Source organism: Schistocerca americana, chromosome X (assembly GCF_021461395.2).
Source record: "Schistocerca americana isolate TAMUIC-IGC-003095 chromosome X, iqSchAmer2.1, whole genome shotgun sequence".
Taxonomy (NCBI): Eukaryota; Metazoa; Arthropoda; class Insecta; order Orthoptera; family Acrididae; genus Schistocerca; species Schistocerca americana.
Genome location: NC_060130.1, coordinates 689,982,246 through 689,998,796, shown reverse-complemented (window position 1 = coordinate 689,998,796; position 16,551 = coordinate 689,982,246). Strand labels below are relative to the sequence as shown.

General features: G+C 37.8%; 1 protein-coding gene across 1 annotated transcript in view; it reads right to left on the bottom strand.

Moving 5' to 3' along the window:
• Positions 1-16,551, bottom strand: part of LOC124556609 (ERI1 exoribonuclease 3-like) — a 98,728-nt gene that overhangs the window by 63,990 nt on the left and 18,187 nt on the right. The window contains exon 2 of the mRNA XM_047130576.1: positions 1,838-1,972. Within this exon, the coding sequence (XP_046986532.1) occupies positions 1,838-1,972 (135 nt within the window). The remainder of the gene's footprint in view (positions 1-1,837; positions 1,973-16,551) is intronic.

Below are 16,551 nucleotides of genomic sequence, written 5' to 3'. Positions count from 1 at the left end.
AAAGTCTATTTTTAAATACTGAAATTGCTAATTACAGACATCTTACATCATTAATCCAGTATGCTGATGTTTATTTGTGCTTCACTGACCTAAATAAAAAAAAAGAAAAATATCCACTTGTAAAACAATCTAGCAGTTGTCATTACAATACACACATGGCATGTTAAGCAAGGAACATGAGATCATTCATTATTTTCCTCATACAGAAACTTCTATCAGATTTGAAGATCAGTAATATTATTAAGTCTACAAACATGACTGATTTCAGAAGTAGTTTCCAAACATACACAAAAATTGTAACTTGATTTTAGGTGTATTTTCCATTGCTAACAAACATAAAGGAGAGTCACATGGCAAATGCTCTGCTATATCAGAATACCAGTGAATCTAAAAGCGTGTGTGTGTAAAGCATGTACATGTGAAGCAAGGACTTCCAAGATAAAAATAAGTGGTCTTCACTTTAAATTAGACATAAATTTAGAACTCAGGAAATGTGGTAGCTAAAGAAATTGTCACATTGCACAGGGCAGCTGCAGTGTTCAAAATGTAGTTGACATAAACTTACTAATGATGGAGGCAAGTGTATTGTGCCAACTGAATATGTGTGAAAACCCACAGCCAAATAGTTCAATCACCAGTACAAAGGACATAATAAGAAATTACCCCTCTTGGTATATTAATGCACAACTGTTTTTGACCTTCAAATATGGTCTTGTGCTGGGGCAAGTTTCATAAAAATAATAATAATAATAATTTTAAAAAATCAACAGCAGTGAATGAGCAGGTTGCTATAAATGATTTTTGTGTTCTGCTGGAAAATGTGTTGAGTGGGCATGGCATAAAAGGAAAGAAACTGATGCTGGAAATTTGTGCACTAATCAGATGTTCAATTAGTGGTGACCACTTTTGAAGTAGCGCCCATCTGAGTCTACACACATCTGCAGAGTTCCATACACAGCTTCAAACATTTCTGTTTGTTTTCCTTGATCCTGAGGGCAAGCTCAACTAATTTCACCTTCAAGTACAGCACAAGAACACATCTGTAATTAACTGTTCATCTACTGCAACCATTCTCTTATACAACATTAATGGATAACATGACTGCTGTTCATTAATGGAATGACTGCTCTGCAAGAAAATATTTTAATGACTTCCATGCACACCCCAGTTGTGAAGCTGACTAAGTACATCGTACCTCCATGCAGTGCCATGTGCTTTTCCAATATCAAAGAATATCCTTCCTTACAAGGTGTTGTCCTCTTAACCCACCTACAGCAGGATCAGGTTAGCTAGGTCTGAACAATACTACTTGAAGCCATACTGGAAGCAACTAATGAGTTTTTTCCTTTGTAATACTCACACTGGACAGCAGTTAACCATATGCTCAAGGGTATTTCCTATGCAGTTTGTGATATCAACACTATCACAACAACTTGTGGAGATACTATTCTCCCACTGTTTTAGGAGGTGTATTATTTGAAGTTGACTGCAGAATTATTCTATTGCAGGCGATGTATATTTCACATAAGGGCCATGAAGATAAGATAAGAGAAATTGGGGCTCATATCGAGGCATATAGACAGCTGATTTTCCCTCGCTTTATTGGCAAGTGGAACAGGGATGGAAATGGCTATAAGTTGTACAAAGTACCCTCCACCATGCACCATACAGAGACTTGGGAGTATATTACTAGATGTATATTATGGCTTTCATTAATGAATCTAGTTACATTACCACATGTAATCCCTTTCCAGGTATTTCCACAGGAAAGACCACAATAATGACAGTTATAATGGTACACAAAATTGTAGTACTAGAATTCTTTTTCATGAATTACCTGAATTATTCCAGTCCTGGCCACACAAAAATCTGACAGCAGAGGATTGCATATTGGCCTAATGTAATGGTGGAATTGTGACAGAACTTCAAATGTTTTGCCACTAACTTTCAAGCATGGAAACTCTATTATTTCCTGCAAGGTAAAATAATATTTATCAGTAATAAGCATATATAATCCTCACCAGTTATTGTAGAAACCTTAAAAGGTGAACTGAAATTGCAAGAATACACATGAAATGAACGATGTATCATTGCTCCACAGAAAATTGTACTTATTATTAATAATAACAAAACATTACTGAATAACTGACAACACAGTACATCACCAATGTGCTGCACTGTAATAAGTTTTAAATCTTGATGTATTTCATATTCAAGGCAGAATAAGAACTCCGTTACAGTAGGTCTAATTGGCTATTATTAGCAAAGAAGAAAGGATTCATAAACTTTTTTCTCTGGCCTTTATCCTGTATCTTCAAGAGACTGGCATGTTAATTACTGGATTTGGCAAATGTTTATGGTAGAGCATGGCCACGTGCCCTTCCTGTCACTACACCTCCCCTGGGACAGAATTTGTGTACCCCAACTGTCTCTATCCAGTGTTATCCTATGTGAAATTGTTCACGAATCTGGTAACTGAGGTAGAACATGTGTGCCAGCCCATTACTGTAGGAAACTGCTAAAAACAAGACACAGGCTTGTTGTTAATGTGCCAGGCTGATTTGATCCAGAGCCAGCACATATGTTTGAATCCCGGAAGCGGCATGCTTATATGCACAGCTGTCCTAGTGGGTCTAAAGAAAGATGTATTAGGAATTAATATTCCCTTAACAATAAGGTCACTAGAGACAGAGCACAAGCCTTCATCTGACAAGGGTGAAGAAGGAAATGAGCCATGGCTATTTCAAAGGAATGATCTTTATATTTGCCTTAACCCTATGGTGCACATTTTCACGGTAGTGGACAACTGTTAACAGTTGCTCTTTGGTGTTTTCAATCAGTCCTGAGATGGCAAATACACACAGGGAACAACACCAGTAGGGAGTGTCTACTGGAGTGGGCTGCGTGAATATGCTGCCTCAGGACTGACTGAAAATGCCAAATAAGTGACATTAACAGTTGTCCACTGCAGTGAACAAGTGCACCATAGGGTCTGAATGAGGGAAAAACAGACTTTTTTTAATATCAACATTTCACTTAGTTGTCATGTTTATGTTGTAGTAATGGCTAGAGAATCACTTATAACTGGTTGAATACTGACTACTTTCATGCTGTCTTCAAATGCAAGAACACTAGCCAATAATTTGTATTCATCTGGGTCCACTAAGTCGTATGTGTCATAAGGTGCTATCTAATAAAATTTCACATTTTTGCAAAATTGTGTTGAAATAGTTTAAAACTAATGTTAAATTATAAGTTATGGTTTGGTGTAATGATATCAATATCTCACTAAAGACATACAGCTGCAGGTGGTATCCCACCCAAAAGCAGCACATTACTAGCCACAGCAGGATAGACCACACAGGTATTTATATGAAACAAGATTCCATTTAGTCACTGACCATAAATGGCTTCAAGCATTTTTTCAACCCAAAAGCTAATATTTCATGGAGACAGAGACAGAGAGAGAGAGAGAGAGAGAGAGAGAGAGAGAGAGAGAGAGAGAGCAGCCTCTATAATAATGTATCTATAAGAGCCTACGGGTAAGCATGCAGATACTGATAAATTTATCACAACTTGGGGGCATGATCTGACATTTGATAAAGATGAAATAGTTTGTCTACATCTAGAGATAAGTTGCAGGAAACTATAAAACAGTGGTTTTCAAACTGTGGGTTGCAGCTCCCGAGAACATTGTGGCCTTACAGTACGGATGCTGCAGTCATTTAAAAAAAATTGATTTACATGCTTTCTGAATAAAGCAACAGCACATGTGATAGCAGTGATATCTAGTGGGTCAACAAGTAAGTGTTGTTACTACTGCAGAATGGTACATGGCAGTCAAATTGTATTACATGACTCCAATTGCTTTCATTCAGTAACAGTCAGCTCTAAAGTTAGTTTTATTGAATGCAGATCATTTTTAATTGTTGTTTATCTTCTGTGATATGTGTTTCTCTGTCAGGATGGACAAATTTTTAAATGTAAGTACAAAATATGATGCCTCCCTGGATAGTCATGCATGTTTAAGTGCCGCTTCTGGGATGGGGAGGTGCGCTGACGCCAAGTCGAATCCGTCCTGTGGATTAATAATAATTGTTGGTGTGCTTGCTAGCCTGGATATGGTGTTTAGGCAGTTTCTTGCATCCCACTAGCTTAATATCAGACTCGTATCTAACTCCTGCTTCAGTTATGCAATTCGCAAATATCAAGAATTAACATTACATGCAGGAAGCTGGGGTACATACATTTTGTCCCTGGGGTAATGGAGTGGTGACAGGCAGGGCATCTGGCCACCCCTTAAATTAACCGTACTAAATCTGTTCCTAAGCATGCTAACCTTGTGCCAATATGGGACAAAGGCACCAGAAAAAGAAAGAAGTACAAAATGTGTTGCTTCAAATGTGTCTTGCCATTGTAAAGATATGAATAGACAAAAATGTAATGAGTATGAAGGCAGTTACTTGAATTTTGGTTTTTACATGTAGTACTGTTAGAAATGAAAAATAACTGTGGTGTTTCATTTGTTTCTAAGTTCCAGTACGCTTCCAGTGGAAATGCTGCAGCAGTGTCAGGCCTATCAAGATGACCTCTTCAGCTGAAGTGCTAGGTGTATCATCATAACTCCATACAATGGAGCAAAGCAACATCCTGCAAAAAAACTTCAATTTTAAATCCTCCTGTAACCTTGTCAGGAGATTGCAGCAGTAAGCTCCTCACTGTGGTGGTCCTAGAAAACCATCAGCATCACATTGCCCCATAGTGGTTGGGTCTTCGCTGTTTTTGGTGGTGGTGAATTCATATTGTGTGTGAGAACCTCTATCATGTACAAAACATCCTGAAAGGTGTAGAAAACAAATCCATTCACTTTTTCCACAACTGCCTCAAATTTGATATATTGGTCTTTGAGCACTTTGGTTTCCATTTCTCTTGTGATTCCCGGTTCTTCACAGAGAGATGATCTGCCACTTCGTTCACCACTGCCTTTTTAACGGTCATACCCAAAAATTATTGGGCACGGTGATGCTGATGGTGATGGTTTTCTATAAGTGCCACAAGTCAGGTACTAATAGATTATGCTCTCGAGGAGCATACTACCACAGTCTCCTGAAAAGGTTGCTGGAGGCTGTCAACAGGCAGTGTTGAAGGGAGTTGTATAGAGAGGTGTTTCTGGTCCACAACAATGCCAAAAATCACTATCCATAGGGCACCACTATTAAGCAGCTTCTTTGGACTATCAAATTTTGCCTCACTTACATATTCTCCAGATGTGGCACCCTATGACTTTTTCCTCTTCCCTTAGATGAGGAAAGCATTACATAGCAGGCATCTGTAGAATGTCAATGAGGTGTTCTCAAAGTGTAATTATTTCTAGATAGTCAAAATTCAGACTGGACTTCACCAACCATGGTCGTTGCCAAGTCATCCAGTGTTAGGAAAAATATGTTACACTGAAGGGCGAATAGACAGGATTGACACCATTACCATGTTTTGTGGTCACAGTTTAATTTTGCAAGGTGACTGAATGTGTCTGATGATGTTAATATCAGTTGGTTGAAAAACTCAAAAGTAATAGTGATTTCACTATTGAGTTGGATGAATCTACTGACAATCACAATGATGCACATCTAATTTGTTGTGTGTTGTTTATATGTGGCAACAAAATTTCATGAAGATCTCTTTTCTGCACAAAAATAACTTGGAACAAAAGCAAAAGACCTCTTTGGAATACTACATTCTTTTACAGAAGAAAACATTAACTGGGTAAATTGTGTAGGCATATTTACATATGCAGGTTGCAATAAGGCTGGCTGTTATGCTGGACTCTGATCCACGAAGATACTTCTCATGCTGTTTGGATACACTGATGCTGGCACTTCTCAGTGAATAAAACAAAGAGCATGAGCCCTGTCTTTCATGAGGTTGCTCAGTCAGTAATCAAAATGGTAAACTTAATTAAAAAGTGGCCACTTAAGTCAAGATGTTTTCAACGAATGTGCTTTGGTATGGAGACTGAGCACATTTCCCTAATTTATTACAGTAACTCTCACTGGATTTTCTGTGTGAATGTCCTGAAAAGGGTGTATGAACTCAGGAACGAACTTTACTCTTCACCTGTTCAAGAGAAACAAACGAATTCCGAGAAGTTTGTAGACAGTGACTTTGTTTTGATGCTGGTGTATCTTTGTGACATCTTTGAAAAACTCAGTTCATTGAATGCAGCCCTTCAAGATAATCTGACCAACATTCTGCAAATGTCAGATGAAATTTCATCCTTCAGAAATAGAAGAGAAAGTTGGATGACAAAGGTAAGCTGGCTGATTCGGGAAGGGGACCAAACAGCTAGGTTATCAGTCCCATCGAATTAGGAAAGGATGGAGAAGGAAGTCGGCCGTGCCTTTTCAAAGGAACCATCCCAGCATTTTCCTGAAGTGATTTAGGGAAATCACAGAAAACATAAATAAGGATGGCCGGATGCGGGTTTGAACTGTCATCCTCCCAAATGCGTGTCTAGTGTGCTAACCACTGCTCCACCTTGTTTGGTGGATTACAAAAATATACATTATGTTTTCCCTGCTCTTCACCCAGTTTTAAAAGACATTGTCTTTCAGTTGAGTGGAGAACTGAAGTATGTTTGTGGATCATTTAACTAAACTCATTCACCACTTCATGAAGCATTTTCCAAATGAAGCACTTTGACCAACACCTGGATCAAATACCCTTTCAATACACAACTTCCATGAGCACACACTACACAAGGAAAAAAAAGCAGTTTATTGATCTTTCCTCAGATTCCAAATTGAAATTGAAGTTTGTTTTCTGACTACTGCTTGAATTTTGGAGCTTGGTTATGTGGGAGTATCCACAAGTAGGAAACAAGGCCTTAAGAGTTTTGATACCTTTTACAACATCCTACTAATCTGAAGTCAGTTTTTTGGCACTGGCAGTCAAAAAAAAAAAAAAAAATCTGGTCAAAAATGAATGTGGAGAAAGAGAAACAAGTCGGAATTTCCAATCTAGCACCAAAATTTGAACAAATGACAAAGAAGCAAGCTCGTCCTTTCCATTGATTCAGTCGCAAGAATAAGATGTACCAATATTAAAATTTGGTTAACATGTGTTACTGCCAACAGCTAATAAAGAAATAACCCATCTTATTGATTTATTTTCAAAGTTTAAGTTTATTTATCCCACACTTTGAGTTGAATGTTATGTGCGAATGTAGCCGCAGATGTTTATGTTCAAGTCAAGGAAGTCGTGAGCCCGAAAAGTTTGAAAAGCACGTCTCTAAACAATTTTTGGTAATGGCAAATATCGTAGCACAGGCAATGAGCACTGATGAAACCTTGCCCAAAGTAGTACAGGACAGCTTTACACTCATTTTTCTGTTGTGGTTTTACTCTGAATAATAAATCAGTATTGAAATTTTCACAAACTGATATTTTTGTCTTGTTGTAAAACAGGGAACATCACTGTGTTTCAACTTACATAAAATAAGAGTTAGTCACCATGAAAATACATTCAAACCAACTTCCCAATAATTTAGAATGTGTATAGAACAAAAACAAAATATTATAAATTATATCACATTAGTCTCGTCATGTGGTGAAATACTAGAGATATCATCAGATGAACTAGCATACATACATTTGTCTGAATACAAAGTACCCTCAGTTAAAATGTGATGTACTAACTCATATAGATGCTTTGTGTATTTGGGTGTTCTCACTGGAGCAAGAAGCTACGCATCAATGGACTGCATCCTATTTGTAGTCACGTTACATTTTTTCCTGCTTGAGAAGCTGTAAAAAGCATCATGGCCAAATAACTGCCTTTACCAGCTGCAGTTTACTGTGTATCATACCCTGCAGCCCATCTTCCTACTGACACTGGACTACGTACATCAACAGTAACAAAACTTAAAGTAGCACAATTCATTTCCAAAACTGGTCCACTACACACACAATTAGCACTGTTATGGGATAAAATGAAATATACACTTACTGCTTTTTTGTATTTAGTACTGTTCAACCTGAACTCCAACCTGTTCCTCTCCCAGATCTCATGGTGGCAATCGAACTCCAGATTGAAGCTTGGCAAATGGTTAAACTCTGCATGGACGATTTTTCAAGGTATTATTTGGGAACACCTCTGCACTAGTATCGCAACTATCTCTTCCAGAAAGATATATGTGGTTTCCCATACTTGTGTTGAGCTAATGAAATGATTCCAAAACACATGAGTTCACTGGGGCTTTAACTACACAATCCTAAAATGCTGAGAGGTTCTCTGTGGTTGATAAACATTTTCATAATGAACTGCAAGCCTACAAGGGGTAGTCGTGAAGTTTTAATTATCACTTTTAAAAAAAGTCCCTTGTAGGTATTTGTCTGCAGTAGTACCCAGTGATATCTCTGTATTACATTACCATAGCACGGTACTGGAGGAGTCAAAACAAAATGGTGTAGCCCAAGTGAATTGTCATGTGATAGTTATCTGCATCTGAAGAAGATAACACTGCAACAATCTACTCTGAGACAGTGGAAGTGTACAACAACGTGTCATCATATGACACAATGGTAAAGTGGTGCAGACGTGCGGTCAGACAAGTCTGGGTGACAAAGTGGTTGACTGTCTATTTTTGAAGATCTAGGAATCACAAGAGAAACTGAGGTCCTAGTGCTCGATGACCAGTGTATTAGAATCAAGGTAATTGTGGAAAAGGTAAAAATTGGCCATGGATCAGTTTTCAACACCTTGCAGGATACTTTGAACATGACAGATGTTTTCACACATCAGGTTCTGAAATTGCTCACACACTCTAAACTCTAAAGGATCCATAAACAGAGGCAGCAGCAGAAAAGTTGCCAATCAAGATTATTTCTTTAGCTACAAAGGAGCAAAGCAACACCCTGTAAAACACTACTCCCATAACCCAGTCAGAAAATGGTGGTAGTATGCTCCGTAAGAGTCTAATCTGTTAGCACCTCACTATGGTGCTCCTAAAAAACTATCAGTGTCACCTTGCCCTATAACTGTTGGGTTTTCACCCTTTATGGCTGTGGTGAGTTCAACTTGTGTGTGGCAATTTCTGTCATGTTCAAAATGTCCTGCAAGATGTTGAAACCTGATCCATGACTGATTTTTCACTTTTTCCACTATTGCCTCTACTGTGATATGTGGTCTTTGAGCACTTAGGCATCCACTTCGCTAGTGATACTAGTTCTTCTCAGAGAAGTGATCTGCCGCTTTGTGGTGGGACTTCACCACTCCAAAAAAAATGTGAATACCAAAACATATCAGACAATGTGATGTTGATGGTTTTGTAGGATTTCCACAGCGAGGTGCTAACAGATTATGTTCTTCAGGAGCATACCACCACAATCTTTAGATGATGTTACATGAGGTTATCAAGACAAAGTGTCATGGGAAATTGCTTGACGGGGAGTTTTTGCTCCACAACAAAGCCCCAGGTCATTATGCACACAACACAATCACATACACTGCTTCTTTGGGCTATCAAATTTTGCCTCACTCCCATACTCTTTTGACATGGCACCCTCTGATATCTTCCTCTTTACTTAAATGAGGAGAGCACTTGTGGCAAGCAGTTGCAGAGTGAAAAAGAGACGTTATCATAACGGAATGTTTCCTGAATGGTCAAAATGCAGAATTCGACAATAAACGTCACTGGCAAGTCACCTATAGTTGGGAAAAATGTGTTACATTGAAGGGTGAATACGTATAAGGATTAATACCATTACCAAGTTTCCTGGTCACATCTTAATTTTTCGAGGTGACAGAACTTTAAGCTGCCTCTTGTGCTCCATTGGTGATTCTCTTTATTCCATCAGGGAACATGTTTTCGTAGCTTACCTGAGGACTGGAATGGATCAGCAGGGAGGTGAGTAACTTTTTAATTAACCCATTCTTGGATGCTGTCACAGTGTTTAAATGAAGCCAGTTGGCTGCAATTGTCCATTTAGGTTTATTGAACATCTATTTTGGTCATTTCTTTCTTGTGTTGCACGAATTGCTAGGCATAGTCAGACCAACACATTCGAATGTTGGCAAGTATATGAGAAGAATTATGATGAAAATGACCAAGAATTGTGAAAAAGTGAATGCTCTACTCTGCAATAAGACGATATACAGCTTATGAAAGCATGAAGTATACATCAACTTATATATTCCGCAACCCACAGTACAATGCATGGTGATGGGTAAATTGCATTTCAGAGTGGAACTTTAATGTAGAAACCAGTACAATGCTCTTACAGACTTAGCTATCTGGCCATATTTTAGACTCAAAGAGCATGGCTCATTATGGAAGTCAAGCGTCTGAGTTCAGGCATCCATTAGGCAGCAAATAAATGGTATTTAATAGATATTTTGTGATAACATCACTTTACCACTAAATGTTGCTGAGCAAAAGAAACATAGAAATTGTTAGCTGAATAAAGTAAATAGAAAGGAAGATTAATACGCTTGCTGTGCCTTGTCAAAAACTGGATCTGAAAGTTAGTGAAAGACTGTGCCAAACAGTATGTTGACTAGAGGTGACATTTCCTCAGAGAGCTGGACCATATAAGCTCTAACCTCAGGTAGACTACAGGCCTCTGTAATGTGGAAGTTGTCTACAATCATATAGAAACAGTTGTGTTACATTATAAAGAAAAGTGACTGGCAGTAGTAATAACTAAACCTTACTGTAACAAAGAATGTAGTAAATTATGTGTCATTGTTGTTGAGGACTTCAATATACAGACTGGTTTGATCATAGCTTGCCCTGCTGGTTTATCGAGTGAAAGTCTCTTCATCTCTGTACATCCATTTGAACCTACTTACTGCATTCAAGTTAGTTTTTAACCAATACAGTTCCCCCAATTATTAAGTTAATTTTTCTATGCTGACTCACAATGTGTCCTAACAACCTATTTCTTCTTCTGTTCAAGTTCTACCATTAAGCTCTTTTCTTCTCTATTTGAAGGAATACTTCTTCATTAATTACTTGATCTACCCACCTAACCTTCATCATTCTTCAATAATCCCACAATTCAAGAGATTCAATTCTCTTCCACTTTTTTCTCCCATAGACTGTTACACTTCAGACAATTATTTACGTATAAGACTTCCTAACACTTAAATTTCTATTTGAGCTTCAATTCCTTTCCTAAATTTCTCCTTAGTTTCCTATACTCCTTGGTCTGTTTACAGGGTGACACAGCTACGACAGAGCACCCCACACACATCGAGAGGTATAGTTTTTGCTACGTTATAGCCAATAATGTGGCCAATTTTCAGATGGATGGTTTTTTTTTCAACATTTATAATGGATTATTACATTGATTTTTAATGGAACTACAGTAGATCATCAATTACCCTAATGCCAATAAATCATTAAAATATTAGCCAAAAGTGTTGCAGTTCCCAAATTCAAAAATTTGCAAATGCCATGTAGTAGTTCTGCTGATGTCGGGCTGGCGATTTCAACAGTTTCCTCCTCCCAGCCAAATGTCATTGTTGCTGTTCTGTGTAGATGTCTAAACCTTCACTTGTGACTGATTGTGATGTCGTATTGGCGTTCACAATAGTGACTAAATGTAAATGTATTGTTCTTGGTGTTTCCCATCAACTTAAAATAATTCACCAATAGATTAATGGTTATAGTGAATCCAGCACAGCTCAGAAATAACAGTGATACTATTACAAAATTTGTGAGTGTGCTTCACAATGAAGATGTGTGCTTGTACAGAAAAATTATGAAAATGGCAGAAATCCAAGATCTAGACACTGCACAAGGCTTGGAACAAGCTCTTTCTTTAACAAGAATCCATCGCTGTACCTGAAGAGGCACCAAAGCGGGTGCTTGCCACATCACAAATGGTAGCCACACTGAAACCAAATGACACTTGACATGTTTATGTGAAACTTCAAGCTGTTTGCTGCAAAATGACACATCTACCAATTCTGTAAGTTATCTCAATAAATTTCTGTATCATTCCAAAATTGTGAAGTCTTTTTTGACTCTCTCCATAAATGATTGGTTACCAAAAAAATCAGTTACTTCAACATCTCTTGTCCAAAATTGCTTCAGGCAATCAATGTTCTATTATTTTCTGTGCCATTGGTATGAGTCTTTGACAAGGACTTCATCAACAGACTAGGAATGGAGCTTATTCAAATAGTAACATGATAACAGTGCCCCAAAACACTGTCCCACCATCAGGAGAATGGGTCCCACAAATGTCTGCTCTACTGAACCACATGTAAGCAAAGGTTTAACTCAGGCACAGTTCATGTGTGTATTATTATGACTGTCATATTAAGTGCTCAAAATACCAACCTTGAGCACTGCTACGTGCTATAAAGTGATTTTGGACACACAATACTGCAAGCTGACTTTCACTGGAACTTACCACAGCTCAGGCTCGTGATACATGTTATTTCATGTCTTAAAGGATCATCAGTGTTTTCTTGTATACTTCTTGTTTTAATTTTCCCCAGATATAAAAGTACAGAAGTGTTACATCTGGTTGGTTAGTTGCTTACATGCTCCATGGATCATTTTGCATGACAGATCATAATGATGTGGAATGAGTCTTTTTACATCCACATCGCAAATAGAATGAGTTGTCAAGGAAAAACTTTCTCAGTTTGCTTTCAAATTTTACTTTGCTGTCTGTCAGACATTTTATATCACTGGGTAAGTGATCAAAAATTTTTGCTGCAGCATTGTGCACCTCTTTTTGTGCTGAAGACAACTTTAATTTGGAGTAATGAATGTCATTTTTCCTTCCGTTATCGTAATTATGTACCTCATTGTTCCTTTTGAACTGTAGTGGATTACTTACAACAAACTTCCCGAGGAAATAAATATACTCATCCAACGATCTCCAAATGTTCTATTAACACAGTCTGTAATTATATGTATGGAATGGGTGAGACATTCATCATGTAGGTAACATATGGATTGCGTTATGTCCAATAGGATGTCTTCCCATAAGTGCAGCAGTATATGCTAAGAACACTAGATACTTGTAGCTATGAGAGCTGCATTAGTAAAACAGGAACAATGATGCAATTCTTGATAAGCCTGGACCATACATTGGGAAAAGAAGGACTGTTTATCCATTTCTATCAGCCAGCAAGGAGTTTCAACTGACCAGTAGTGCATTTGCAAAGATTGATTTGACAATGTTTTGCAAATGATGGACCGTCCACGCGATAAATCTTGCAAAAAAAATGGCATGTAACTTTACTTTTTTGCAGAACCATTAGTAGAACTGGAACTAATTTTGAAAATCGATGTCATGAAGCTTTTGATGGAGTCTTTTCCTGGCCTCATCCCATGTCTTCATAGTGTTGCCTTGTTACTGTGGATTTGGCAATGTTAGTGGTAGAGCTTGGCTGGATGTCTTTTTGCCCCCCGCCCCCCACTATGAAGGAATTTGGGGACACGCATATGTGAACGTGTGAGAATGTTTTCCAAAATGTTTGTGAATCATGTAACTGAGTCAGTATGTGGGTACCAGCCTCGTATTCACCTAGTCAGATGTGGGAAATTGCCTAAAAACCTCGTTCAGGCTGGCTGGCCCAGCACCCCTCATTGGTAACACAACCAGGCAAATTTGATATGGGACTAGCAAGCCTCCCCATATCCTGCAGCATGCTAACATGTGTAGCTATCCAGGTGGGGTAGCTTTTGACAGAGTAATGTGTGTAATATTTTCAGAACACTCTTTGCCTCACACCACATGTGGATTCTATCTTACCGCTGTTGAATCCTAACTGTATCACTCTCATCAGTTACTGTTCTCTTTAGTTCATGTATTTTATTTTTCATATTTCTAGTTTCTTGAAAAGTTTTTATAATGTTTGCAAAGACAGATGTAAGGACTTGGCACTATCATATCTTTCAGCATACAACTGCACCACTGTTCCAACAGTTTGTTGACATTTACCATAACTGAAAACCATATCAACTATTTCATTGTTGTACACGTGATGAAAGTCTGTAGCAAGTTGACTGACCACTCTGGAAGTTCCACACCATGTTACATTATTGAAGTTCTCTTTGAAGGAGCTTTTCAATGTCGCAGAAAAAAAGTATCAGCCCATAAAAAAAGAACATGGTGTCCTCATTAGGTAGCTACAAACATTAAAAACTATGTGTATACATTAGAAAATTTGCCACAGTGTCCCTTACAACTTAGCAAAAACTGCACCTTCATACCATACTTACTTATTCTGGATGTATTTGGTGTAGCTTGTCCTAGCTGTCTCACTGTGTATAGACTGAACTTTTTTTCCTTTATGAAGATGTTGGGGGCGGGGGGGGGGGGGGGGGGGGGGATATTTACAATCCTGTATCACTCCCTGTTTAACTACTGTCTCCCTTTTATTTTCTTTGACTCTCATAATTGCAGTCTGGTTATATGGTCACAAAAATATTCAACAGCTACCAAAGGGAATTAATAACAGGCAATGACAGAAAAAAAGGAAGTAACTTTCATTCTATGCCATTACATCGATTTCATAACAAAGTTAATATTTTTCTACCATATTACACATGTTACCAGTATCAAATATTTGTCTATGGCATAGGATGAGTTGTCCAGAAGAATCATTTCAGATTAGATTTAAAATTAGTTTCATTACCTGTCAGAAATATTTTTGTTGCTGCATATTAAACTTCTTCCTAAGGCCGGTATTACACTATCAAATTTCTTTGTCAAAAATTTGATCAAAGATGTGATCAAATATTCCGTCAAATATATTTGACAAAGATCTTTGACGTAGCGCTAGAAGGGGTATTACACTGTCATCATATTTTTCATCAAAGTTCAAGATGGCTGACAACAGCAACTTGTTATTAACTGCAGCAGTTGCATGTACCACAATTGCACTGTGTGCACATGCGGAAGAGAAGCGGGGGGAAAAAAGGAAACATACCTAGGTGAAGCCGTGGGTTTTACAACGACACAATAAAAGCATTCAACAAAACTTGTTATGTAAGCTTATAGTGGAGGATGTCAAGTCGTACATCAATTACTTAAGAATGGATGAGAATACATTTCTGTATGTGGTCAATGAAGTGTATCCTCATATCAGAAAGCACAATATTCACTTAAGAACAGCTACATCTGCAGAAAGCAGGCTCGCTGTAACACTCCGATTCCTTGCTACAGGAGACGGTTAGGTTAGGTTAGGTCAGGTTTCCAATCTTCGTAATCTATTTTTGTATTCAGCGTGCCTCACATTGTAAAGCGCCTCATCAGCTTCATACATCTCTATTAATTTTGTAGTTATCAGCAAACACCAATTGTATTTACCGGCAATGTTTAGAAAAACACTACAGATGACAGAATGCAGCAATGCTAGCGCTCCATGTGGTAACATGTCACATTGCGGTAAACAGAAGACAAGCGACTTCTTTGATCAAATCTACAGCGAGGCCCTAGATTTGATCAAATGTTGACGACATTTGACAAAGTTCCCTATTACACCATCAAATATCTTTGACAAAGATATTGGACAAAGATATTTGACAAAGAAATCAGATAGTGTAATACCGGCCTAAGCCACAGGCAGTTTTAATAATGAATAACAAAGTGCAGTTTTTTCTTCTAATGCTGTAACTGCAGGCATTATTGTTTTTCTCACAGACCACTGGATTACTTATGATGAATTAAAAACATATATATATTTTCTGAAGATGCAATTATTATGTATAACTCTTCAGATAGAAGCCTAAAAATGACTGTTGTCAAACACCATATATTAGTCTCACTACACATTAGTCTCAATACTTTCTTGTAAGTGATGAGTTGCCCAAAAAAGTTATGCGAAATAATGAGTAGAAATAGGCAAAATATTTTAATTTGTTGATTTTTCTTGTTTCTGAAACTAATAGTTACGTAGAGAGCAACAGCTACTGAACTTAGTTATTTCAGTTTAATACCATGGTTCTTACCGTTCAAATATCTACCACCAAGTACACTCATTCTACCCTTCTCACTGACTCTTGTTTATGTGCTACATTAAATGTTTGTTTCATTCTATTACTTTCATAGAACTAAATATCTGTGAACAAGTGTGGACTTAAATTCAAGGGTGATGATAGAATACACCTTATGAAACAAATAGTTTTATTGTAAAATAAAGGCAATCAGTTTGAAAGTGCACATTTGTGAAATCATAAACGATCGTATTTCGGAAAGTAAAGATACACTGTACGCCAGAGGAACAGAAGATTTTTGGCGAGCAAGTTGGCAACACTGGTGTTAACCTTGAACTGTTAGCTTTCTCCTCGCAGTCGTTCGGCAGTTGAACATTGCTTCTGGTTGGAGTATGTCATGTTTAAAATGGCTGCGCCGATTCAGAATCCCGCCAGATGCGAAGTATGCTCCGTCATACGTTTTCTTCATGCAAAAGGTCAGCGACCAACAGATATTCAGAAAGAAATTGTTTCTGTTTACGGGAACATTATGAATCGACAAAATGTAGTGAAATGGTGTCGTCATTTCTCTGAAGGTAGGACCGATGTTC